Raw genomic sequence first — 26,328 nt, 5'->3', positions numbered from 1 at the left:
GAAACCTCTCCAGCCCTCCCTTGCTTTTTTGATGAAGTAAAATTGACACATAGAGACTTAACCATGATTGGCTTTTGTTATTCTTAATGTAAATCTTGTTGGTAATCCACTGACAGATTGGACAAGATTTTTGATCTGGCTTCATTTTGTGAAGACCAGGATAAATGGCACCTCATCAGCCCTTTTGTTAGGTAAGATCCTCATTATAGCTGGAGGGGTCTGGTGGGCAGTTCTCGAAACCTGGGCTTACAGAGGTCAGAGTATTGATGCTTGCCAGTCATGTCCACCCAGGTTTTTGTAGGGAAAACTGATTCAGTCCCTTCTTCTGTCATCTCTACAGTTTGCAATATATTTTAAAATTTATGTTAAGCGTCTATCTTCTCTCTGCCCCTTGTGTAAATCTGGTTTGTGGACCACACCAGATGTGTTTTCTCCTATTCATTTCTTTGCTGATTCTCTCTCTTGTTCTGGTCTCTTACAGCCCGAGCCTTGGATGGCAGGATCGTTCTGCAGTGTAGATTGAACTATAAAACCCAGATTGATTTTTGGCTGCCCAGTTGCTAATACATATTCATTTAACTATCCTATAACTCAAAGCACAAACCGATGTTCCCTGTACATTTGCTTCTGTTTTTCTCTTGTGGTCTTAGTCTCTTTTGAGCGTCTCTGAAGAAATGATGTGGAGGGAAAAAAAGAAAAATATTTAGAAATTGAGCTTACAAAAAATCTGAAATTAAAAACATAAGAGATTTAAAATGGAAGAGTCTACTATAACCTTGTTTATGAGTGTTAAAACCTGAGTATAGCCAGTGTACACACACACACACACACACACACACACACACACACACACACACACACACACAATGCAGCATGGTACATTATAGGTTTCTTATTGCAATATTATGTATATATTAAAATATTATTTCTACAGAGTTTCTAATACTGTGGAAAATGATTATTATGGAGTTAGAGCTCCATAGACAAAATTATATAGAATGCATTGTCTTAGCTATATAAAAATAGACAAAACCCAGAGGGGATGCGTCAAAATGTCAGCATTGTCTATCTGTAGTTGGAGTGGGGCTAGACACAGAAGTCTGGATTCAGGCAGACCTGGGTGTAAGCCTTCTGTGTTTACCTTTTTATAAAGCATTCCCCTTTATTAAGCCTGCTTTACCCAGGATAAATCGGACTTCACTTACTGAATTATCAGACAAGTGTGTGACACTCAGTAATTCACTGAGTGCTAGTTCAATTATTAATAACAGTGTTAATAATAAATATCTCTCCCATTTTACTGCTTTCTTAACACAAGCACTTAGTTTCTACATGTTTCCTTCTATTTAGAAAGTATACATTTGATGAACTTACAAATCTACTATATTTTGGTTGGCTTACTTAGGCAAAGTCTCAACCCCTTAGCAATTGTGTGTTGGAGTCTGTGTGCTTGACCCATAAAAAGGGTTAAGAATCACTTCCAGGTATATAGTCCAATGTAAGTTCCCTGCTATTATTTACAATGTTTTAATCTATGCATTTATTAGTGTTTTTACATTATGGAAATGGGGAAATTATGACAGATTTACATATCTTGATTATCAACCTGAGTGGATTCAGAAATACGAGAATATTAACCATACCTCTGGGTGTGTCTGTGGTGAAGGTTCCAGAGGATATAGAACATAAGGGCTTTGACTTAATCCATAATGGATGAATTGAAAAGTGGCAAGGTGGGGTCTTGGTTAGAGTAAACGGGTTGCTAAAGGTGTCTTTGACTGGCAAATGGTGGCTCTGGCCTAGTCTTTCCCGTCACTGTTCTCTGCTTCTTGGCTTCCCTGAGATGAGCAGCCCCTGAAGGACAGTTACAGGAAGCTTCTGCTGCCGTGACATTCTGCCTTGCCGCAAGCACAGGGCAGTGCATGCAGCTGTAACCTCTGAAATGAAACCTTGTTTGTTTTCCCAGGCATGTGCCATGGTGAGGAAAAGGCTAGCCTAGTAGCCTATGGAGATCTCTGTGCAGTGGTTCCCAAGTCTGAGATGGGGGACATTTTAAACTATGTACATTTTTACTGGAGCATTCCCATGTTTGAGTATAAATGGTGTGGTCCTGGAGGAAGGGCCAGAAAATAAAATGAAATATTTGAGAAATCCAGTCCAGTCCAAGAATGCTGGATGGGTCACATGACAAGTCTACCGATAGACTTTGAGTCTGTGGGAATGAAACGCTTAATTGCGATATAAGCTACTTTTCTCATTGCTGTAATGAAAGCCACTAAAGGAAGGGAGGGTTTGTCTTGGCTCACAGTGTGAGTACATCATGGCAAAGACAGCATCTGATCAAGCCGAAGGCGGCAGGTCACTTTGCCTTTGCAGCCAAGAAGCAGAGAGACCTCAACTCACTTTCCCTTCTTTATTCAGCCTGGAACCCCAGACCATGGAATGCTGCCACCACTGTTAGGGTAGGTCTTCCCCCTCCTCAGTTAATAAGTCAATCTCGATTCCCTCACAGACATGCCCAGAGCGATTCCAGGAGATGCTAGATCCTGTCAGTACTATCCACCACAGTCACATTCCTAGATTTGTTTCAGCTCTTCACATACACACCAGATTTTCATATCAATCTCCAACAGAAATGCCCTTCTGATATGTGGTTAATAGATTAAAATAGATAAATGGCAAGAATATGTCTTTAATTTTCTTTCCTTTATTCCTCAGAATTCTTTCTTGCGAAAGCCACGCCCTATTGCCTTTGTGAGTGATGTGTGGTTTGCAGCCTTTCATTGAAAGGGGCCAGAGCTGGGAAGTGGGAGGTTCCTTCTGTTTTATTATGTGAAATTACACATGATCATGTCCATGTGCACCATCACTTTACATTTGAAATCAGGCTGCAGCAGGTAGCATTCCGTAGGGACCACACCAGCTTGGCATCTCATTAAATACCAGCATGAGGAAGATCACTTGTGGGGGAATTGTGTGCAGTTCTTTACTATATTCCCCCCATGATGAAGCTAGAAAATACCGACCTTCCCCCCAGATCTCGTAGAACAGAGCCTGGTGTATTCCAGGTAAAGACTAGTGTGTGGGCTCTAGTCCTCACAACAATGTGTGCTGTGAAGACAAAACGGTCTGCCTCAGCAGCAGCATGGAGCATCTACTGTCCTGAGACTTCATCAGGTTGTCATGAAGGGTCCAGAAACACCAAGTGATGGGGAGAGGTAATGCCTGGGTCACCAAATGCATGCTAAGTAATTCACCGCTCTCCTGGTGAATTTGACCTTCGGAATGCTTTCCTTCTATTTTTTTTCCTTCGATGTGACCTTTTATTTTTTATTTATTTTTTCATCATACTTTCTTCTGAAAACAGCCTATTGTCAACAATCTGAAGAAGTTAAGGTGTAAAAGGATTCAAAATGAGAGGTCAGTGTAGAGCCAGTTTCTTTCTTTAGCTTTTGCTGAGGCAGAAAACAGCGGTGGACCAAAAGGTGGGTCCTAGAGGATTGGGAGGGGCAGGTGATTTATTCTGCTGTCTTGAACATCAAAGCTGAGTAGTGAGGTTCCTGGAAGCCCACGAGCATTCTTAGTGGTCTGACAGAAAATGACAGGACATTCCTCACACAGCCTAGGAATTCACTTATCTCTCCAGATCCTCTGTATGTATCCTAGAAAGGGAGAATGGGGGGAGGGAGGATCTCTGTCACTTTCTAGCCTGTCAACACATCCAACAATGACACATTCCAGAGTGCCATGAAGCTGTTCCATACAAAGGGTCATTATGTGAGGAGCCTGTTAGCTTCTTTGGTAGCTCAGCCCAGGAGTATCACAGCTGAAGGAAGAGTTGCAGAGGAGAGCTGACGAGGAGATTGAACTGCCCTCACTGTGGCAGTGGAAAGAGTAGTCAGTACCAGCAAAGCTGGATTCTGGGTTGGAAGGGTATCAGGACCTGGACAAGAGAATGGTACGTTTCAGGAACACACATAAAATACCTAGACAGTTGTTCAGGAATTAAACACATACCCATGCTGTCAGAGTGGGAATCTCTGGGTGGATGAGGCTGGCATCTCAGTAGTTTGATTTGCTTGTCTCTAACATTGCGTTCTCGTTGCCACAATAAAATGCTTAAAAAGAAGCAACTTAAGACGGGCCCGCTTGGGCTCACAGTTTGAGGGTATAGGCCATCATGGTGTGGAGGGTATGGTGGCAAGAGTCTGAGGCAGCTAACCCATTGAATCCTCACTGAGGATCCAGACAGATGAACGCTGGTGCTCAGCTCACTTTCTCTTTTTATTCATTCCGGGAGCCCAGCCCGTGGAACGGTGCCATTCACATTTAGCGTGGCTCTCCCACTTCATTTAAAACAACATAGAGATTCCCTCTCTGATATGCCCAGAGGTTTGTCTCCCGTCTGACTGACAGTCAGTATTGAGCATTGCACGCCTACTTTTCAAAGTCCTACATGCATTAAAATCATCTCCCAGGAGAGGATAGTGCTACGCGTATCTAAGCATCTGTTTCCTTCTCTCTTCCTCCCCGCAGCAGGATCTTCCAGCGCTTCCCTGCTCCAGAGTCCTATACTGCTCTGTAGCTCACTAATGCATCCCTCTGCAGAGTCTCCTCATAATTAGACATCATCTTTAATGAAGGGCAGCTCTCAGCTCCTTTGCCTGAAAGTCCAAAGTGTGTGTGCATCCTGAAACACTGATGGAGACAGATACATATGCATGCTATTAAAGTTGAGTAGAGCTGGGCACTGTCGACCTTCACGATGGACTCCCAAGTGCCAGTGCCAAGCGTATATTGGAGCATGTGGAGGGTATATTGGAGGAATCCTTGGAAGGCTGCAGACCTACTACATGATAGCTCTCTCTGCTCACCTGGTGGTTTTATTGGGAAAGTCTCTTGACTTCAAGGTGATAGTTTCTTCATCCACAAGTGGTAAAATGTATAAACATCTTTTCCCATCGCTCTGTATTCCACACTGTAGAGCAGTGGTTCTCAACCTTCCTAGTGCTGCGACCCTTTAATACAGTTCCTCCTGTTGTGGTGACCCCCAACTATAAAATTATTTCATTGCTACTTCATAACTAATTTTGCTACAGTTATGAATTGTAATGTGGATATCTGATAATGCGACCCACAGGTTGAAAACTGCTAATCTGGGCCATCTTTAGTTCTCTTACTGAGATAGAAAGACCACCTTTCCTCTACTCCTGCATTAAAGTCAACATGGAGCCCTTCTCCATGGCAAGTGTTACCAGGAACAGTATACCTGTTCCTTATCCTCCCTCAAGAACCTGTCCATGAATGTTGACTTGTGTGGCTTTGTTCTTTCTTAAGGTTTTTGTTTTGTTTTCTTTAAGTTCATTTTGTGAGCCATGAGGTTGGGGTTCTGTGGTCCTTGACATGGGTTTCGGGAGTGTAGCCATAGTTTGGTCTGATGGATGTTGGCACCCTGTTTATCCTTAAACCTTCTTGCTCAGACTTGAGTCAACTCCACAGATGGGAGTAACATCCAGTGCAAACCTGGTTAAAAGCTCAAGGCTGGGAAAGTGACGAGGCCTAGTAAGCAAGCTACTGCTTCTGTTTACTGGGTGGGCATGATACATCTATCAGATTGCCTCTGTAGATATTTATGTTTATGTCCATACATTAGTGCTGCTGTTAGCTTTAGTCAGAGAAGGCTCTTTTCGCAGTAGGCAGTGATAACCATAGAAACATCTGTTCAATGTTTTGAGAGTGACTGTTGGATGCTCAGCCTTAAATGGGACCTCATCCAGGGCCCAGGAGCTTCACAAAAGATGGGGCAGAATGAATGCAAGAGCCAGAGGAAGAGGTGAAATATTTTGGAGTGTGTCTCCTGGGCATGCCTTGACCTTTGCACTCTTGGACTCACAGCAGGTATGATTACCTGCCCATCTCTGAGGATCCATAGGCGGCTGATGGTTGCTGGGAGAAAGGAGTGATATTTTTCAGTGGTGTAGTCCCTGATTAAGGTACCCATGCTCCTGTAAACAGTCCTAACGGAACTCATGGGACACCAAAATAAGACATGAAAAGTCTGCTTACATCTTTCCATGGAGCCCATATTAATTTCAGGGATCCTCAGTATCTGCCATGTGTTGAGGTCTTGAGACTCAAAGCTGATTATCTAGACTCAGCCCTTGTTCTCAGAGGCCAAGAGGGGTGATGGTGCTCTAATGGTGGACATGTCCCCAAACCCATGGTATAGATGCTTAATGCCAGATTGAGAATGGGCAGGGGTCACAGTGGCAGCCCCATGAGTTATTAGAGCTGCCCCATGGCTGGGATTTTTATTGAACTCCTTGGTCTCATGCTCATTTCACACCTGTTTAGATAGTTAATTATTTCTCCTGGGTTCCTTCACCAATAGTCCTTCTAGTAGAAGTTACTTCTAATTGATGGGCTCAAAGTTGAACAGCGGTCCTGGCCTTTCTGAAAGAAAACCACTGATGGTCTTTTGGGACATTTTCCTATGTCTGGGCTCCCACTGGCTGCAGAGGGGGCATAGTAGGCCTGGCACTTTGCTAAATGGATGCTGGGTACTTTGAAAAACCTGTTCCTTACTGCTTTGCCTGAGCAGATAATGAAATGGAATTGTCCCATGTGGGACAAAGAGAGAGCCTCTCTATGCAGGCCCAGCCTCCTGGGTCCTCAACAGCCAGGAAGAGTTGAGAAGGAGGGAGACATACTGAGGAGAGCCTGGGTAACTCACAGAAAATGTGACTCCTGTAGAGGAAGCAAAATGGGACACCTGGCTGCTTACCCACACCACCACCCCACCACCCTAGAATAAAAGCCAGCGGGAAGGGCTGGCTTGATTTACCTTTCCGGTGGGCCTGCTCTGCTTAGTGTGTTAGAGTCTGACTATTCAGGGTAAGCCCTGTGCAGCTGAGCCTCGAGAGTCCTGGGAGGCAACATTTTACAGCACCTCTGTGTAGCAGAACCCCGGTGCATGGTGGGTTCTTCCTGGGCAAAGAAGCCACCTCTCTTGCTTTGTAGAGGTGCAAGTAAGACTGTGGAGAAGTGGAAGCCCTTCCCTTGACTCTGCTCTGAGAGAGCACAAGTACTCACTGGAGCCTAAGCTGTAAGTCCAGATGAAGGCTAACTTTGTAAAGGGCCATCTGTATGTTGACATTTGGTTAGGAGATTCATGCGGCTATCAGACATGGCTCCAGAGCAAGGAGATGAAGAAGGGGGATGAGTATCACCGTCCATAATTGGATGCAAGGCCATCCCGTGGGTTACAGTCAAGAAAGGATGAGCATACTCTCCAGTTCTTGCTCTCCTGGTCAGGCCAAGTCCCACTGAGCCCTCCTGCTTGCTGTTTTACAGGGAGAGGTGCAGCGCTCTCATATTGCTTCCCAAAGGGCATTCCTGGGCAGACTTTACTACTTTTTTTGCTACTGAGCTGGAGCCAGACATGGTACTAGCCCTGCCCTATAGAGGGCACTCACTGTCTTTGCCTCTTGAAGAGCTCTTGGATTTGGGAAATCTGAATATCTCTAAGACTTAGATGCTAAGACTCAGCCTCTCCACAAACACCTAGCTTTACATCTCCTTATGAGATCCCAGATGTGTAGGAAAGAGTACGCATAAGGCTGAGTACTGGATCTGTGCAGTGAATGGACGGCTTACTGGAAGGTGCTTGCTGTGAACAGCAGTCTTGTCTGCCTTTGCTCCCTTTTATGGAGTCAAGCATAAACAGTAAGACCAACTTTGCTTCCTCTGTGCTAGCTGAATGCAGTGTGATGCTTCCGGTGTTTGTGTGACACCCAAGGCTAATTTTAATAACAATTACTCAGCACTATCTGTGTGCTGTTAACACGTTTAACTCTGGATTCTATGGCAGCCTTACTGAGAGATCTGTTTTTCTCTTGTCTACTTTTCTGAGGGGGAGACCGAGGCACAAGGCACTTAAGAATTCTGGGTGGTATGGTTGGCAAGGCAAGGGGGTGTAGAACACCTCTTGGTCCTGGTTTGTCAGGCATAAATCCAAGGAATAGCTGCTCATCTTGACTGATGCTGGGTGTTTATATTAGAGTTCCCAGGCTAGGACTGGGTTTGCTTGTCTCTGGTTGGACCAGGATGGTCCTATGTGTACAACAGCTCTCTGGAATTGGAGGGTCTTTTTATTTAATGTCTGTATTTCACAGCTGGTTCCAGTGGTTCATCTTCTCCAATGGATGGCATGGAAGAGTTTTTTTTTTATTGTGTGTGCTGGTCCAAGTGACCTTTATAATGAAAGCAAAGTATCATCACAGTGAGAAGAAATTATTAAAAGGAAAATAAAGGAAATGTCATGAATTTACAATGTGTCCTGTCTTTTAATATACACACAAAATATTTAAGATCAATATGAGACCAGACACTCAAACTGGAGTAAAAGGAAACAAAGCTACCTTGGTCGAGCCATAAATAGCTACAGAAACTCATACATGAATTTGGCTGTGGGCTCTCTTGCAGCGAAATGTGAAAAAGGAGCCCAATCAGCCATTCTGTATGGCAAGTGTGTGCTGTTAAGATGGGGTTAGGATACAGGAGTGGAGACAAATGTCAGGTAGAGAAGGAGCATGAATCGGTACCCAGGTTGTTGTTTGAGCTGCATCGTTGGCTCAGGAAATTCAGCGAGACTGTTCAAAATTCCTCATCTTCAGTTAGCATCTCTAAATTGATAAATGCTTCAATTCTCTTTCCTTGCTGTAGGGTAAAGCATGGCACTTAATGCCAGCAATCGTCCGTTTTGCCAGAATCTTGCTCATTTAAGAGTGGCGTGAGAACTATCTCATTGCTATGGGGCTTGTCAGGATGAGTAAATCATGTGCACGTTGATTTCAGATCCAGGCATTGGCTATGTGAGCGGTCATCTTGTATGATAATAAAAGCTCAGTCTTTACATGTAAATAATTGTTTAGGACAAAGGGTCTGGGGAGGAAGCTTAGTTGGTAAAGTGCTTGCCATGAAATCGTGTGAATTTGACTTCAGATCTCTCCACCCATGCAAAAAGCCCGGCGTGGAGGCACACACCCCTCATCCTAGTCCTGTCCAGGCGGGGACAGGATGACCCCTGGCTCACTGGCCAGCCAGTCTAACTGAATTGGTGGGCTCCAGGTCCAGTAGAGAAGCCCTGTCACAAAACGTTTAAGTGAGGAACGATAAAGGAAGATGCTCAAGGTTGTCCTTGACTTCCACACACATAAACACACATGAACACATGAACGCATACATACCATGTGCACCCACATGCACACAGTCCTGTAAAGTAAACTGTTAGTCTTATTCATTTGGGAAAACAGAATCACAGTAAAATAAGGAGCTAGGAGTGAGAAAACCATGCTGGACCCTCTTTAGTCCTGGGCCTGTGTGCAGTTGAACAAAAGGCCCATCTGTTTGAGGAGGGATTTCTTTACCAATCTGTCCCTGGGTAATGATGGTGATGCTCTTTACCTTGGTTGTTCTAGGTGATTGAATAGTTCAGAACATGACTCTCATGACCTCTGCTGTTCTTCATTCTTTTGAGCTTCTGTCCTGTGCTGAAAGAGGAGCCTGAATTCCATGCCTTCCCTCCTGAGGTAGCTAAGAGGAGGAAGCATGAGAAATTGGTGGGGAAAGCTGGCCATGGGTATTGATTTCTTCCTGCTGTCTGAAGGTCAGAAGCAGAGAAGTGACAGAGACAGAAATCCAAGGCACTCCTGGCCTGGGACCGAACCCAGACAGCAGGCTCCCACCCCACTGTCCCGTCTACCAACACCTGCCCACCCTCTCCTCTCCAACAGACTGAGAGGCAGCTATGTGGACGGGGCCCAGAATCAAGATGGTATATGGTGAGGGAGGCCACTTAGGTGCCTGGAACTGTCCTTAGGACCATCAGGAGGCAGACCCCATATGTGGATGGCTTCCTGATACAACAGGTGGCACACTTTTAGATGAAAGTTTGTCCACATAAGATGGGAACTTCTGCCGGTGCTCAGTCCACTTCCCAGCAAGCCTGCCTAGGAGATATGTTGGTCATCCTTTGAGCCAGCCCTCTTCCCCATCTCGCTCCTGACCCTACTACCCCCTTCAGTTCTGGCCCCGCATTCCACTAAACTGTGTTACGGGAGTTGGCAGGGAACTCCAAGCTGTTGGACGCCTTGTCCTCATCTCTCCGCTGGCTCCTGGCTTTTCAGTGTTAACTCTGACATCTCCTTCTCCGTCCTTCTTCTACCACTACAAGGACACTTGGAATTCTTTCTCCAGGGTCTAGAAAAGATTATCCATCCCTTCTTCTTTGCTACATCTAATGAAAGGCATCCATGGTGATACTGAACCCCATGGCCTTCTCCACTGACTTCTACCCCTGAGCCACGCTGGGATATCTTGGGGGTTCTGGGAAACTCTGCAACACAGCAAAACTGCCCAATTATCTCTGGAGCTCAGACTGTTAACTGAAAGTGGTCATATTTCCTTAAATATGCCTGCACAAGGAGAGTTGGAAGCAGTTGGCTTTGAGACCTTGATATGATGGTGGAAAGTGTCAGCTGTTTCCAAGTCCTCTGTCCTGTGGGTAGTCTGGCCACTGCATAGGCTGTAGTTTGGGGCTAATTTTTGACAATCATTGCCACTATTCGTGGAGGAGTAGATGGTGACATTTCTCAATAAGGAATGCTAACACATTGTCACACATGACACTCACACCGGTTTTGACATGACTGTGAATGACTTTGTAGTGGGACAGCTGGGCTAATAATTGAACCTTTTCCCCCCTGCAGCTAAATAATGGTTGTATGAATCAAGGCTTGTCTCCTTGTGTTTTCTAGACGCTCTGAGCAAAACCCATCAAGTCGTCTATGAAAATGGTGGCACTATCCTTAAAGATCTGTGTCCGTCACTGCAATGTGGTGAAGACCATGCAGTTTGAGCCATCGACAGCCGTATACGATGCCTGTCGAGTCATTCGGGAGCGAGTGCCCGAGGCGCAGACTGGACAAGGTGGGTCATGGTTACTCACTGGTTTCTGAAAATGTGCTTGGATGTCCCTGAACTTTGTAGCTAAAGGGACACACCTAGACACATATAGAACATCTCTGTTTTAAGCCAGGCATGGAGGCTCACTCCTTTAATCCCAGCACTCTGGAGCCAGAGTCAGGCTGATAGTACTGAGTTAAGGCCAGCCTAATCTACATAGCCAGTTCCAGGCTAGCCTGTACAACCCAATAAGACTCTGTCTCCAGGAGGGACAAATCTGAATTTTAAATGAAATACCTTCTATATTACTTCCGGTCAAGAACAAGACTTTCGTTGTCCATGACCACATTAACATGGATCCTCAGTACTCAATGTGAATATGCCTGTTTTCTTGGCCCTCCTCAGGTGAGCATCCTGCTCTGTAATTCACAAACCATTTTTTGATGTGTCACTACATGGGTTGAATAAAGAGTAACATACTTGCCTGGTACATACTGACTCCAAGTAGCCTCAGCCCTGTGTGCAGGGCTTACTGTGCAAGCCCTCTGAAGGAGCTTCATGAATTTTTTAACTCAGTTTTTAAAAAGATTTTATTTTTAATTATGTGTGTATATCTGCATATGGGTTTGTGCACGTGTGAGTGTTGACACCTACTGCATCCAGAAGAGGGCACTGTTTATGATAATCAGATTGCTGAGTGTTGCTAAACCAGAAATAAAAATTTGCACACAGTCCCTATCTGACTCTTAAGGTTTGCTTGTCCAGTCTCGCTGGTACTTTCCAGTTCCTTTGTTACTGTTTTCTGGCACTGTTAGAACTTTTCTTTGGGCTGGATTGATACAAGTTCTGGCGAAGGCCTCTAAAGACTCAAATCACGTTCCTGAGGTGCTGTGGGAACCCTGACCCTTATGAAAGGCTCCGAGGTTCCTTCAGTTACATCAAGGAAAAGGTGGGCTGGGAAGATGGCTGTCAGTAAAGAGCTTGCTGCAGAAGTGTTAGGGTCTGAGTTTGATCCCCCAAACCTTCATAGGCTTGAAATACCATCACTGGTAAAAAGGAGACAAGAGAGCCCCTGGGGGCCAGCCTCTCGGTGTGCAAACAGGCCAGTGAGAGACCCTGTCTCAGTGAACAAGGGAGATGGCACCCTGAGGGATGACACCGGAAGGGTCATTCACACACTAGGAAGAGAAAAGTCTAGGTGGGGAATGACCGTGCTCCTCTCCTGCACCCTGGTCTCTTGGACTACCCACATTGGATTAAGACACCTTTATAAAGAATATTGTTTAGTTCTCCAAGTATATTTTTTATTTTGTGGTATTTGGTGACAGAGGCTTCATCCCATCAGGAAGTCCTAAATATCTTGTTCATTTCTTTAAAATTCTGTTTTGTGGCAAGGTCTTCATCATATAGCCCAGCCTGGCCTCCAATTAGTCAGTCTTTCTGCCTCAGTTTCCCTAAGGCTAAGATTACAAAGCATTTGCCACCAATCTTTTAAAACGTGCTCTTTTTTATTCTTTTTTTTTATTTTATTTTATGTATTTTGGAGTTTTGTCTACATGTATGTCTGTGTGAGGGTGCTGGAGTTATAAGATAGTTGTGAGCCACCATGTGGGTGCTGGGAATTGAACCCAGGTCCTCTAGAAGAGCAGCCAGTGCTCTTAACCACTGAGCCATCCCTCCTGCCCTCCCCCCCCCCATAACATGCTCTGTTGCTGTGACCCATCTTTCCTGCTTTGCCTCCGTGGCTCTGGTCTTAGGTGGTTGCTGCCTCCATTTTTTCATAGCTGTGGGTGCCTGGTTAAATGAGACTTTGACAGCAAGGACCAGAAAACAAAGCCAGCTTCGATTAGAAATGCAGACTGTGTTCCTGATGATTCTCTTAGACTTTAGGCACACCTCCAGACCGCTAGTCCATGTGTATGGACCTTGCAGTGGCCGTTGATTCTGCTGGGTGGCCCCTGCTTCCACGGGGGTGAGTGATGCTATGCTCTTGGTAAGAAGCAGGTCTCTTTGGGGATGGACAGCATTCTCCTCCTTGCCCAGTCAGTGTGCTTGGGCCAGTGGTAGCTTTGTCGCCACTTGGCCTCTTTTTCTCTCTCTGTTTTCTTTCCAGCCTCTGACTATGGGCTGTTTCTCTCTGATGAAGACCCCAGGAAAGGGATTTGGTTAGAAGCAGGGCGGACACTGGATTACTACATGCTGCGGAATGGGGTATGTTGTTGGTCCTGTTTCCTTTTTACTTTTTTATCTATTTTTATGTGTAAGGATGATTTAATTGCATGTGTGGCTGTGTACTACTTTCTTGACTGGTACCTTTGGAGTTCAAAAGATGGTGTTAGATTCCCCTGAAACTGGAGTTACAGACTGTTGTGAGCTGCCATGTGGGTGCTAAGACTCAAACCTGGGTCTTCTGGAAGAGCACTCAGTGCTCTTAACCACTAAGCTATCTCCTGAGCCCCATCTTTAATTTTTTTTAAATAACATTTCCTTATTGCGTGTCTGTGTATGTGGATTTGTGTGTTTCATGGCATGCATGAAGATGCCAGAAAACAACTTTCAAGAGTTGGTTCTCACCTTCTATAATGTGGATCCCAAGAACTAAACAATCTTGGTGCCAGGCACCTTTACCCACTGGTCCACCTTGCTGGTCCACTGGTTCTCTTTTCTCATTGCTTCACTGCTGGGAAACCAGCTCTGGAAACCCACTGTGGCTGTGTTCTAATCTAAGAGCACCTTATTAACAATTCCCATGCCATGAACCTGCAAGGCTGTCCGGGTGGTGAGAAGAAGCTAAAAATCTAAAATTCCTGAAATTCCACAGAAGTATTGAAACAGTTCGAGGTTAGTAAGCTGAGCAGCGTCTCCATGCTGAGCACAGTTGGGCTTGGCAGTTGTGAGATGAACTACAGTATCTTCCTTGAGTAGATACAAGGTGTCCCCGGACTGGATTAGAAACTGAGGCTACATGACGGAAAGCAGAGATGCCCTAAGACTGCCCAAGGCTTGTTTTTGAAAAAGAAACGTCAAATGGAGATGCATCTTTATTAACTCTTAGTGATAGTAACAAAAGTTACCTCTGCCGTTTAAGTGATGAATAAAAACATGCTGAGCGTTTGTCCCCCTTGACCTTCAAGGTCCTGGGGTTTTCTGTGCCTGATGAAGCAGACTTGTCAGATCGGCCAGGCTTCCAAAAAGCAAGGGTGGAATGTTCAGTTAGTTCGTGGTGCTTACTCTGCCCGTCTGTGGTTCTGTTTCTAAGAATTAAAATGAAAACAACGAGGTCTCCTATTTTGAAGTAACCCCCAACCTCATTCTTTGTTTTATCTTACCACCAATGTCCTTTCCTGCAGTCTCGTCAAACTATGCCTGCTTTGATATGCGCCTTCGATGACGCTTTCTGGGGATGTTATTTATGTCTTTCATTATGTAGACTACATATACAGTAAATATATACAGCAAGCGTTCTGAAGTAACATTTTAAAAAGAGATGTTTATTTTGTGTGTGGAGGTAGTAAACATTGTTTCTGGTGACAACGCATGGCTGGAGACTCCACTGCCATTGTTTGAAGTATCGCCTTCTCCTCCTCCCTCTCCTGAGTGTTTGCTCTTTCCCAGCCGTTGGAGCATGTAGCCATCTTCACTTTAGAGAAAGTGGTTTTCAGTCATCGTGAGCTACAAGTATTCCTTCCTGAAGGACACTCTTATTAGGAGAGGTTTCCCTAATCCTCCTGAAAGTCATCACTAAGCTCTCAGAATTCTGTGTGTGCATCCCAGCAGCACCCCTGCGAATACTTAGGAAGGCTTTCAAAAGAGTTTTGGACAAAGGAAGATGTAGGCATCTTCTGGGGACTTGATTTCCAAAGAAAAGTGTCTGATGCCGTTGTGTTTCTTCAACTCAGAATGTGGCGTATGTGTGTGTATGGCTTGTGTCTAGGATATTTTGGAGTACAAGAAGAAACAGAGGCCTCAGAAAATCCGGATGTTGGATGGCTCTGTGAAGACAGTGATGGTGGATGACTCGAAGACAGTTGGGGAGCTCCTGGTCACCATCTGCAGCAGGATAGGTGAGCAGCTCAGCTCTCCCTGCGGCTGTTGCTTTGGCCACACCCACCCCTGCCCACACCCAGGAAGGTACTGTCCAGTCTTTCCATTTGCCTGGCCTCCAGCTGGTATAAAACTTCTCGCTGAGCTGTGGTTGGGAGCTTTTATTTCCCTTTGTAGAAAACACAAAGGAGTTTCTTGGTGAAAAGGATTTTTGATTGTGTGATTCACCCTTCCCCACTGATGGCCATTATCTCTCGAATTCTCATGATAACAGCCAATGTGACTCTCACAGATTTACTTCGTGTGGCTTCAGAGAGCCACTTCAATGAAGCCCTTTAAGTGCTGGGTGAAAGGAGGTCTTCTCTGTCTTGGGCTTCCCTACATGGAAGGGCCCAGTTCATCTGTATCCTTCTTGTTTGACAGGATCATGTCTTATTCTGTCCTGCTGTTGTTTCTCAAATATTAATGGAGGCCGGGCATGGTGGTATGCCCCTTCAATCCCTGCAAGGAGGATGCAGGGCAGACAGGTCTTGGTGATTCCATGGCCACCATGGTCTACATAGTGAGTTCCAGGCCAGATAGGACTGCATTGTGAGACTGTGTCTCCAAATAAGGAACTACAGAAATAAATAAAAATTACTGGAGTAGTTGAGATGTAGCTCAGTGATAGATGCTTTTCTTTCATGTTTTAGGCTTGATCTCAGAGAGAGAGAGAGAGACAAAGACACAGAGAGGGGGCAGAGACAGAGAGAAAGAGAGGAGAGAGTGTATGTAAGTGCGTTTGTGGAGAAAAATGTACTCACCACCTTGAATGCGGCTTCCCAGCCTGCAGAGCCTTTGTTTGTGCTGGAGCTGCTGCTGTGTGGCCACCCTGGCCCTCAAGTCAAGAAGACCCCTTCCTTTGCTTTGACAACGTGGACCTTTTGCAGCACCCCAGGCCCTAAGTAGACGTTGGTAGCAATTTAATTGTGTGTAATCATGACGCCATTTCTGTTACTAGGAATAACAAATTATGAAGAATATTCTTTAATCCAAGAAACGATTGAAGAAAAGAAAGAGGAAGGGACGGGCACACTCAAAAAGGACAGGACGTTGTTACGAGACGAGAGGAAGATGGAGAAGCTGAAGGCCAAGCTCCACACGGATGACGACTGTAAGTTTCTGTGGGGGAGACTGGTGGCCCAGGTACACAGTCCCCCAGAGCCTGGATCCCCTGCCAGCATCCACGTGACTGAGAGCTACTTTGGGTTGTTTTTTTTTTCTTCTAAATCTGTAAATGTTTCGGTTTGTCTCACTAAAACATAATACTTACAAACAACTTTTAAAGTGGCTAGAATAATCTTTGACATCTGAAAAAGAATCCATTCATATCAAATATATAAATTGTGTTCATGATTTCCCACTATCTTGCAAAAAAAATGTAATTAATGTATTGGGATCTAAATGTAGCAGAATAGCATATGGACTTAACTAAGCAAGCTCCCTCTCCATCTCTCTTACTTTGTCCCTTGCAATTTGTGTGTGCATGTGTGTGTGTGTGTGTGTGCGCGCGCGCATGTGTGTGTGACAAGACCTTTCTTAGGTTGTGAATGTTGCTAAGTATATACCTTTTGTGTCCCTCTGAACTCCTTAGATCTGCAGGCTTGCTTAGCAGTGTGGGGGTGGGGGTGGTAATAAGCACTCCTTCGGCAGTGGTTTCTGGCTGTCTTTAAGAGAGAGAGATATTAATAGTCTCCAGTACCATGCCTAGATCCATTATTTCCTTAGATTGAGATCAGTGAGGTTGGTCTGTCATAGCCATGTGACTTCCGCAGCCACATGGATCATGTGTACAAAAGCCGCAGATGACCTGGGATGCTCCCAAAGCCCTGCTCTATGACCTTTGCTTCCCACCCTCCACTGGGAGGAGCTTAGTTCATCACCTGGCCCCCTCCCTTCCAGCCTCCTTGTTCCCGCTGCCCCTCTGAGGTGACATCATCACTTTCATAATGTTTATTGATCTTTGGTGGGCCTGCCATTTCCTCCGAGTCCTCCTCTGTTTCCTTCTCTTTCTACCTCATTAAATTTCCAGTTACAGACTTCTTTCCAGAAGCCTTTAGTAGACAAATCCAAGGATTTATTAATGTGTACACAGTACCCTCCCAGGTGACTGTGGAAGAGGAGATCTGTCAGACAGGTTTCTTATGCCAGAACTGCTTAGCATTTGGTGAGGCTGGTCATAAATACATAACCCAGTGAGTGTGTGTGGGGGGGGCATTGGGGGGATAGGAGAGGGAGAGGAATAGAGGAGACAGGGGGCTTCAGGAAGTGAGCAGGGGAGTGGCTGATTCCTATGTACCACAATGTGAGGACAGGATTTTTAGGGTGATGTCATATTCAGGCTGGCCCACAGGGGCAGATGTCATCTCTAGCTGTTAGCATGGAGTCTCTACACCACCTCATGACTTTCATTTTCTCCCTCTTTCCTGTTGGAGATCAGAGAAACTTGTTATACCCAGGGTCTCTTAAACCATCTCACTAGAGAAGACTAAAGTAACTTCTCTTGATTTCAAGGAAAACTCTAACTTAATGTGTTCATTATTTGTCTTGTTACTGTGACCATTACCTGACAAGAAGATATTTAAGTGTAGGTGAGATGACCCAGTGGGTAAAGGCACTTGCTGACAAGGCTGATGATCTGAGTTCGATGCCTGGGACCCATATGGTACAAAGAGACAACCCATTCCCATGTGTCCTCTGACTCTGTATGTACTCCACAACATAGCCACACATACACACACACACACACACACACACACACACACACAATCAATAAATAAGATGTAATCAACACAAGAAGAGCAGCTATTTAAGGAAGGGAGGGCTTGTTTGGGTGTACAGTTCAAGGGGATATGTTCCATCTTGGCAGGGAAGGCGTGGAGACAGGAAGAGGAGGCCTCTGCTCACATTGTATCGTCAGTCCAGAGAGGCAAAGCATCATCAGAAAGTGGGGCCAGGTTGTAGAACCCTCTTCCTCCGATGAGGCTGTACTTGCTGAAGGTCCCATAGCCTCTCCCCAACCACAACTCCTGAGGACCCAGAGTTCACACTTTTCATATGATACCACTTGGTTTCTTAGTGCCAAACACTGACTTCCCTCCTCCCTCACCTCTACTCTGTATTCCCAGTGCGCTGTAGTACAGTAGCTAACTCTGGGAATGGCTGGGGATTTGAGTATGGTAGGTGTCAATCATCTCCCAGAGTTAAGAAGTGATCATAAGCAACCATCAGCATTTATGGAAATCCACTTCCCCAGCAGGCTGCTGTAGTGAATAGTAAACACTGTCCTTCCGTCTGTCTCATGTTGCAGTAAATTGGCTAGATCACAGCCGGACATTCAGAGAGCAAGGAGTGGATGAAAATGAAACCTTGCTTCTTCGACGGAAGTTCTTTTACTCTGATCAGAATGTGGACTCAAGAGACCCGGTGCAATTGAACTTGCTTTACGTCCAGGTACGGTATTTACTGGTCAGACAACAGATGGGTGGGGTAGCTAGTGTTAATTGTCAGCCTGACAGCACCTGGAGTCACCTGGGAAGGGATTCTCAGTGAGATGTTGTTTAGCTTAGGTTGGCCTGTGGGCGTGTCTTGATTATGTTAATTGAGGTGGAAAGACCCACCAACTGTGGGTGGCGTTATTCCCTAGGCAGCAGAGTCTTGATTCAATAAGAGAGGAGAAAGCATACTCAGAACTAGCATGCATCTCTGCTCTTGACTATGGATATAAAGTGATAAACCTCTTCAAGTGACAGCTGCCCCTCTTCCCCACAATGGCAGACTGTAACCTGGAATTGTGAGCCAAATAAACTCTTTCTGCCTTAAGTTGCCTTTGTCAGAACATTTTATTACAGCAGCAGAAAAGAAACAAAAACATTAAGTAAACCTTAGGAGATTTCTGCCTGGTCTTGTGGTAAATAGGTGTTCATTCTAGTTCCCACACAGTAGAAAGAATCTGAAGTCCAGAGGTGCTGTTCTTCACTCCCTGGTGGGAACTAGCATTGGATATAATCTACTGGTTTTCCAGAGGAGGGCTTCACTGCTCCTCTCTGGGGTGTCTTGGGTTAGGATCTAGTGGCCAACACTGTCCCCTGCCTGGCCCTAGGAGACAGTTGGATTCCTTTAACTGATCTCATTTCACAGGCTAGCGTCTTAGGCTACAGAAGAATATTGGCCAGAAAAATCAGTACTGCTTGTTAGCTCCGAGCTACCTTCTCAGTCACAAGTCTTTGCTGTTAACTAATTATTTAAGCTCAGAAAATCGTTTTAACACCTGAACTACGATCTCTCAGCATATGTGATGTGGGCTTTGCGCTAGGTTGCCCGAGGGCTTCTTTTGACTCAAGGAAAATGCCACCCATGTTTCTTTAGAATTTCTTCCCACCTCAAATTCCTTCTGTCCTTCCTTTTACCTACTTGTCTGCCCTTAGAAACGATGCAGGGTTTACAAACTGTAGCCCTACCATCTGCCAGTATTGAAAGTAAATAATTCATTTCTGTAAGCATTATATATTGGCAAATCCCTTTACCCATCTCATAGCTGTTTGTCTGTTTTCTGTGCCTACTCTTGGATTTAACTAGCAGAAGTAGGTGCGTAGTTAGAACACAGGCCAAGTCCACTGAAGGTCTGAGATACTGTTTGCTGACTTCTGCGGAAGAAAGAATGATACTGGATGATGCTAGAAGGCAGAAAGGAAGGGAGCTAGCTGGGCAGTTACGAGAAACTTCCACATTTAGAGCCTAGAGGAATAGCTGAGAATGCCCATCTCAGAGTGTTCTGGGTCGTGTAGCTAGAGACAAGGAAGATGGAAGGGCGAGGGATAAATAGCCACAGTCACTGTGATTCAGGAGAACTGGGAACAGGACTTTCATGTAAAATCTTGCATTGCTGGGCCCTGCATGTCCTCAGACTGCCCTCTTGTCTGGTTATGGGAGTACATATCTGTCTGTCTGTCCCTCCTAGTAGATCATATTGGCCCTTGGCTGATTGAGATAGTTTTGCCTCTTTGTACATGTTTTTCTTCCTAGCTTTATGACTTAGGCTCAGGTGAAGCAAATCATATTTCTAAGTCAGCCCATATGAATCCGGGCATTTCACAGGATTTCCAGTGTCTCTTCGTTTTTCTTAGTCTCGTCTGCCTTCCTAGCTTTATCAGTAGGGGTGATTGATTGATTGATAATCCAGGTGCCTGTGGTGCTGTTGCCCTCTTTGGGAAGGGCACACAAAACCTCCTTTCTTTTGTTTCTGCCTTCCCCAGTATTCACTGTGCCTGCGTGTCCACAGTACCTCTCCTGAGTCAGGGATATGTCACTAGGAGAAGTGTGACCCTTGCCAGGCCCTTGAATCTCGTCCTTCTTCATGTATTTCAGGCTCGGGATGACATCCTGAATGGCTCTCACCCTGTCTCCTTTGAGAAGGCATGTGAGTTTGGTGGATTTCAAGCCCAGATACAGTTTGGACCTCACGTGGAGCATAAACACAAGCCTGGATTCTTAGAGTAAGTGCCCCTCCATTATTTTTCTTCCCCCTCTTTTCTCCTGCTTATGTATGAGAAGGAACCTAAGAGGAACCTCCTTATTCCAACTGGTTGTGAAAATTGACTTTCACACGACTGAGTTTGGGACCCAAAATGCAGACTGTTGTTGGTAGAGTAAGATACGTAAAAATATAGAATAGAGACTGTCAACATTATCCAATTTAAACGACTCTTTCTTTGCTGGAGAGTCTATGATACCTGGCCAGTTGGTTCTCACAGCCAGCTTTTTATAATGTTGGGCCTGCAAGCAGGATAATGGCTAAGCTACCTCTCCAGCCTAGGTTTGAATTCGTTATTAGAATCTTAAGAGTTCTTGGTCTCTTTGGGAGCACAGTGGACACATGTCCTGGCCGTGGCCTTGTCTCCGTCTTGGTCTTTGGTTCTCTTTTCTAGAAGGATGGGGTGGTTTCGTTTCTCTGGCTCTGTACTCTGGTGCCTACATTAGAAAGCTGACCCTGCAGATTCACTGTGGCCATGTGGAGCACAAGCCTTTGGCTTCAATCTCTTGGGAACACCCTGCTGGGCAGGCTGCTGCTTTCCTCAGGTGCCTTTCCCTTGGTGTGGATCTAGACTTTTCTAAAGGCTTTTATGTATTGCTTCCTCTGATGCTGTTCTTTATCTGGTGTACTCCCTCCCCTTCCCCTCCCTAATTCCATTAGTATGAAGTATTTGGAGAGGATAAAAATAATCTCCCAGCCTCATCAGTGTCCCACGGGCACCTAGAATTATAACTGTAGGGAGGTGAGGTGGGGAGCTTATGTGAATTCTGCCAGAGGAGGACTCAGCCATCTCAAGATATCTTCAGTGGGTCATCTATAGTGCTGGGGGTGGCTTGAGAGGAGAGGGTAAGGCAAGCATTTTGGCCCTTCACATTCTCTTTGGTAGAAGGTTGGAAGCAGCCTATGCCCTTGACAAAAAAGAAAACGCAGTTTTTCTCTTGGGCTCAGGCAAAGTCAGATAGCACACCTTGCTATGTGGTCCAAACTGAATTGTTACAGAAAAGACACCATAACACTAGGTTGAGTTAATGAATCCCAGGAGCTTTTGCAATGTGAAGCTTTATGCTATAACATACATTCAGCGACCTTGAGTCTGAGGTGGCCTTGAACAGTTCCTCTTACAACAGTCAGTGTTTCCCAGATGAGTTATATGGCCAAGTGCTCCTTTGGGTCCATTTCTCCACGGCTGAACTGGCTTCCTTCTGCGGGAACCCTGGGGAAATATGCCTTTCTGTTCTGTGACACTACATGCTTGTGTTCTTTTCATGGATGTCACATTCACAAATTCAAACCTCACACTCCGTCAGTCTCTCAACTTACCTCTGGTTCTACAGTGACTGAAAATGGAATAGGAGAAAGTGTAGGGCAGATTAATGAGACACTGTAAGTAAAATACTTCCCTTGTTTTAGGTTTTCATAGCTACAACCATGGTTCTGTGGGCCTGGTGGGAAAGAAATATAACCAGAAGCCTAAGAGAGCCTGATGCTCTCCATCCTGGTCACCTTACATGGGCCCTTTCTCTGTGCTGGGCAGCTAATTCTCAGGGTCCCGTTACAAATGGAAAAGTCCAAGCCGGGAGGTGGTGGCGCACGCCTTTAATCCCAGCACTCGGATGGCAGAGCCAGGTGGATCTCTGTGAGTTCAAGGCCAGCTTGGGCTACCAAGTGAGTTCCAGGAAAGGCGCAAAGCTACACAGAGAAACCCTGTCTCGAAAAACCAAAAAAAAAAAAAAAAAAACCAAATGGAAAAGTCCAGACTGTATTTGAAAAGAAGTTAGAGAGATACATGCAGTCACTTCAAGAATTTTCTTCAAACTGGCCTGGGGAGACGGCTCAGTGATTAAAGTGCTTGCCACACAGTCATGAAGACCTAAGTTTGATCCCCAGCACCTACATTAGAATACAAGAAACAAACAAACCAATAAAAACCCCACCGTGCTTGCTGGCACGCCCCTCTAGGCCTAGAACAGGAATGTGGAGACAGGTAGATCACCGGAGCTCACAGGCCAGCCTGTCCATGTGAATCAGTGAGTGAATGTGTGAGAGACCCTGTCTCAAACAATAAGCTGGAGAGAGATAGAGGGAGATGCTCTCACATGCATACGCTAACACCCAAGACCATAAACACACACACACACACCTTTCAAATCCTTGATGTTGTGTGTTATGCCACTCGGATCATAAACACACACACACGGATCATAAACACACACACACACACACACACACACACACACACACACACACAAACACCTTTCAAAGCCTTGATGTTGTGTGTTATGCCACCCAGATTATGATAGATGTTCCTTTCCTTTGCTGATGGCCACTTGTACAGCAGTTAGGCTGGCATTGGTCTGACAAATGTCACCGCAGTCTGGTCCTGTTTTAAGTTGTATACTCACACCCACCAAAATGTCTTGGCCATCTGACCATCTGACAGCCAGTGTTAGATGGTTGTATTGCTTCGGACTTTCCTTAGATGAAGCTTGTGCCTCTCAATAGTTTGTGTCCCCTTGCTCAGATTCTAAATTAAAACAAACTCGTTATGCCTGGTAGCAATTATTTCTCCTCTTGCATTTGATTTACTTTTTAATTAGGCCAGATCTAATCTAGGTAATGAAGCTTTTTCATTTATTGTAGATACTTAATTGTGCATGTTGTTGCTCCTACTGTATTGGTGAAGATTGCTGAGGAGGTGAGCCCCCTCTTAATTAAAACAGACCTGCTAGGCCACACTTCTGATTTGTAGAGTGAGTGTTGGATGCTGGTTTTGCTTAGGCTATCCCTGGTGACTGGCTGGACCTGCATTAGGACACTTGATCACTTTTTTCTTTCTTTCTTTTTCTCTCTTCCTTTTTCTCTCTTTCTTTCTCTCTTTCTCTCTCTCTCTTTCTCTCTTTCTTTCTTTCTTTCTCTCTCTTTCTCCCATTCTTTCTTTCTCTCTCTCTCCTTTCTTTCTTTCTTTCTTTCTTTCTTTCTTTCTTTCTTTCTTTCTTTCTTTCTTTCTTTCTTTCTTTTTTCATGTAGTCTTCCTGCTTTTCACCTAAACAATTAAGAGTTTGCAGACTTAACAGTGGAAGGTTGGACTTGTACGAGGGCTAGGATGAACAGAGCCACTGGGAATTTCAGCCATGTTATTGGTGACGAGATGTGAAGGAGTGTGCCTAAGGAGTGCATTTATTATAATTTTAAAAAGTTTTTGTCTAGCACTTGTGTTCAATATTAGCACACTCAGGACATTTTTGTAAAAATGTCTTCTGACTCTTCTGCAAGCTTTTCAGTGATTTCCAGACTCAGTACCACATAAGTGAAGATATTCATTTAGAATAACAGAATCAGTACCAGGTATGGTTGTGCATGCCTGGAATCCCAACGCTCAGGATGATCCCTTTCAAGTTGGAGGCCAGCCTGGACCACTTCCCAAGTTTTAGGCAGGCCTATATTAAATAGCAAAACCCTGTCTCAAGAAGGGAGGGAGGAGGGAGGGAGAAGGAAGGAAGAAAATGGACTGACTAGAAGACACTGAGTGAAGACACGTTCCACAGAAGCCTGACAACCTGAATAAAATCGTCAGAATTACATAACACACAGGCACACGCGCGCACACACACACACACACACACACACACACACACACACACACATTTTTAAATTAAAAAAAAAAGTAAAAATCAGAGACAAAAAGATCTTCATGTTTTCACGTCTATACAGATTCCTTGATGTGCCATCAACTCGGTAGATGGGAGGAGGGGGTGTAAGTGCCAGAGAGAGACAGACAGAACCAGACCCAGAACCGCCAAGAGCTGCAAGCCAGAGGAAACCTGGGTCTCTCCATTTGCTTTCATAAGCTTTACCTACACGGTAGATTTCCTACGTCACCTGCAGAGAACCCCAGGAAGGGACATTACATCAGAGCCTGAGGAAAGTAGCACACAACATCTAAGGATCGTGAGCTTGCTTCTGCTTCCCTGGGTTTAGACAGTGGTCATAGACAGCATGCCACGGGGCTGGAGAAAGCAGCCAGCAGTCCAGAGCACCGTGGCTGCCCTGGCAGAGGGCCATGAGTTCAGTTCCCAGCAACCTCATGGCAGCTAACAACCACCTGTAACTCCAGTTCCCACCGGCACTACATACACATGGTATACACACACACACACACACACACACACACACACACACACACACACACACACACATTCATACATACAAAGTACAAATAAATCAATCCTTTTAAAAAAGTTTTTAATTTTTTTGAGATTGTAACATAGTTACATTTCCACCTCCCCTTTCCTCCCTCCAAACCTTCCCATATACCCCTCCTTGTTCACTTTTACATTCATAGCCTCTTTTTCTCACTAATTGTTACTGCACATGTGTGTGTGTTTCTCAACATAACCTGCTAAATCCATATAATGTTATTATGTATGTATGTTTTTCATGGCTGACTATTTGGTAAACAAAGCTTTAGAAACAAAACACCAGCATTGTTCTTTAATTCACAGAAGACTGGCATCTATATGTGGCCGCACCAGTGTATGGAAGACAAAAAGACACTACATACTAATTCTTCGATGACTTCTTGAATCCACTTTGCTCTTTAAATCTTATTTTTACTATTTATATGTCTGTGCATTCTTTTGTGCTCATGTGTGGGTGGGAGCAGAGGCCAGAAGATGTCCTTCTCCTGGAGTTGGGGGTCCCAGGATCTCGTGAGCCTCCTGATATAAGTGCTGGGATCTGAACTCCAGACCTCAGGATAGAGCAGTAAGTGCTCTGAACCACAGAGCTGTCTCTGTTGTATTAGTTGCGGGATATTCTGTGTAAATACTGAGTACAACGTGTCTCTAGAAAGGTGGGGAGAATCTGGTGCAGAAGCTGATACTGCTGAGGGGGATTGACACAACACATAGCCGGTTAAAGAAGAAATAACTCCTAAATCAGCAGCAATGCAAAACATCGTCATCACAACTCCCTCCATGACCCTTAAAAGCCCATGGAAAATGTTAAGGAGTGTTGAGTAAAAGCCTCCCATTGGCCTTTTGTGTTGGTGAAGATGGGAGTTACTGATAAACTCGAGACATTAGGCCATCTGTTATAGGTGTGACTTGAATAACAGTCACACTGGGAGATGAGTGTAAAGTGTTCACTACGTGAATCTTTCAGCATCTTAATGTGTTTGAAGTTGTTCATAATCAAATTATTGAGGGGGTGCTTATGTGTAAGAGCCTGGTGGGTTCAGTCCCCAGGATGGCAGAATTATAAAAATAGAGAGACCTGGGGATTTAGCTCAGTTGGTAGTGCTTGTCTAGCATACACAGACTCCTCATGGACACCTCAAATCCCAGACCCTTAGAGGTGGAGGCAGGGGGATCAGGACTTAAGGACATTCTCTGTTACATAATAAGTTTGAGACCACAAGCAAATGTTTTTTCACAGTATATTTGTTCTTATTTTATGTGCGTGGATGTTTTGCTTGTTTGTATATACATATACCCCAAACATGCATGGTACCTGAGGAGGTCAGAATAGGGAGGGCATTAGATCCCCTGGAACTGGAGTTACATTATGATTGTGAGCTGCCATTCAGGGGCTGGGAGATGAACCCCAGTCCTCTGCAAAAACAGAAAGTGCCTTAGCTGCCGAGCCATCTCTCCAGCCCCAAGTAATCTCGAAAATAGAAAAGGCACTAGGTATCACATTTCAGAATGTATGAAAACATCAGTGACTTCTCGGAGGAAACAAGACAT

General features: G+C 44.9%; 1 protein-coding gene across 5 annotated transcripts in view; it reads left to right on the top strand.

Annotated features, from left to right (window-relative positions):
• Positions 1-26,328, top strand: part of Tln2 (talin 2) — a 426,813-nt gene that overhangs the window by 234,247 nt on the left and 166,238 nt on the right. For all 5 annotated transcript variants that reach the window (XM_052713268.1, XM_052713262.1, XM_052713236.1 and 2 more), the window contains 6 exons: positions 10,818-10,989; positions 13,079-13,176; positions 14,900-15,029; positions 16,010-16,162; positions 18,359-18,501; positions 20,416-20,543. In XM_052713268.1, coding sequence (XP_052569228.1) covers positions 10,848-10,989; positions 13,079-13,176; positions 14,900-15,029; positions 16,010-16,162; positions 18,359-18,501; positions 20,416-20,543 — 794 coding nt within the window. In that variant the 5' untranslated portion in view covers positions 10,818-10,847. The remainder of the gene's footprint in view (positions 1-10,817; positions 10,990-13,078; positions 13,177-14,899; positions 15,030-16,009; positions 16,163-18,358; positions 18,502-20,415; positions 20,544-26,328) is intronic.

The sequence above is a fragment of the Peromyscus californicus genome, unplaced genomic scaffold (genome assembly GCF_007827085.1).
Source record: "Peromyscus californicus insignis strain IS unplaced genomic scaffold, ASM782708v3 Scaffold_11__1_contigs__length_118956290, whole genome shotgun sequence".
Lineage (NCBI taxonomy): Eukaryota > Metazoa > Chordata > Mammalia > Rodentia > Cricetidae > Peromyscus > Peromyscus californicus.
Note: the sequence above shows the minus strand (reverse complement) of the source record. Positions and strands in the feature narration are given on the sequence as shown.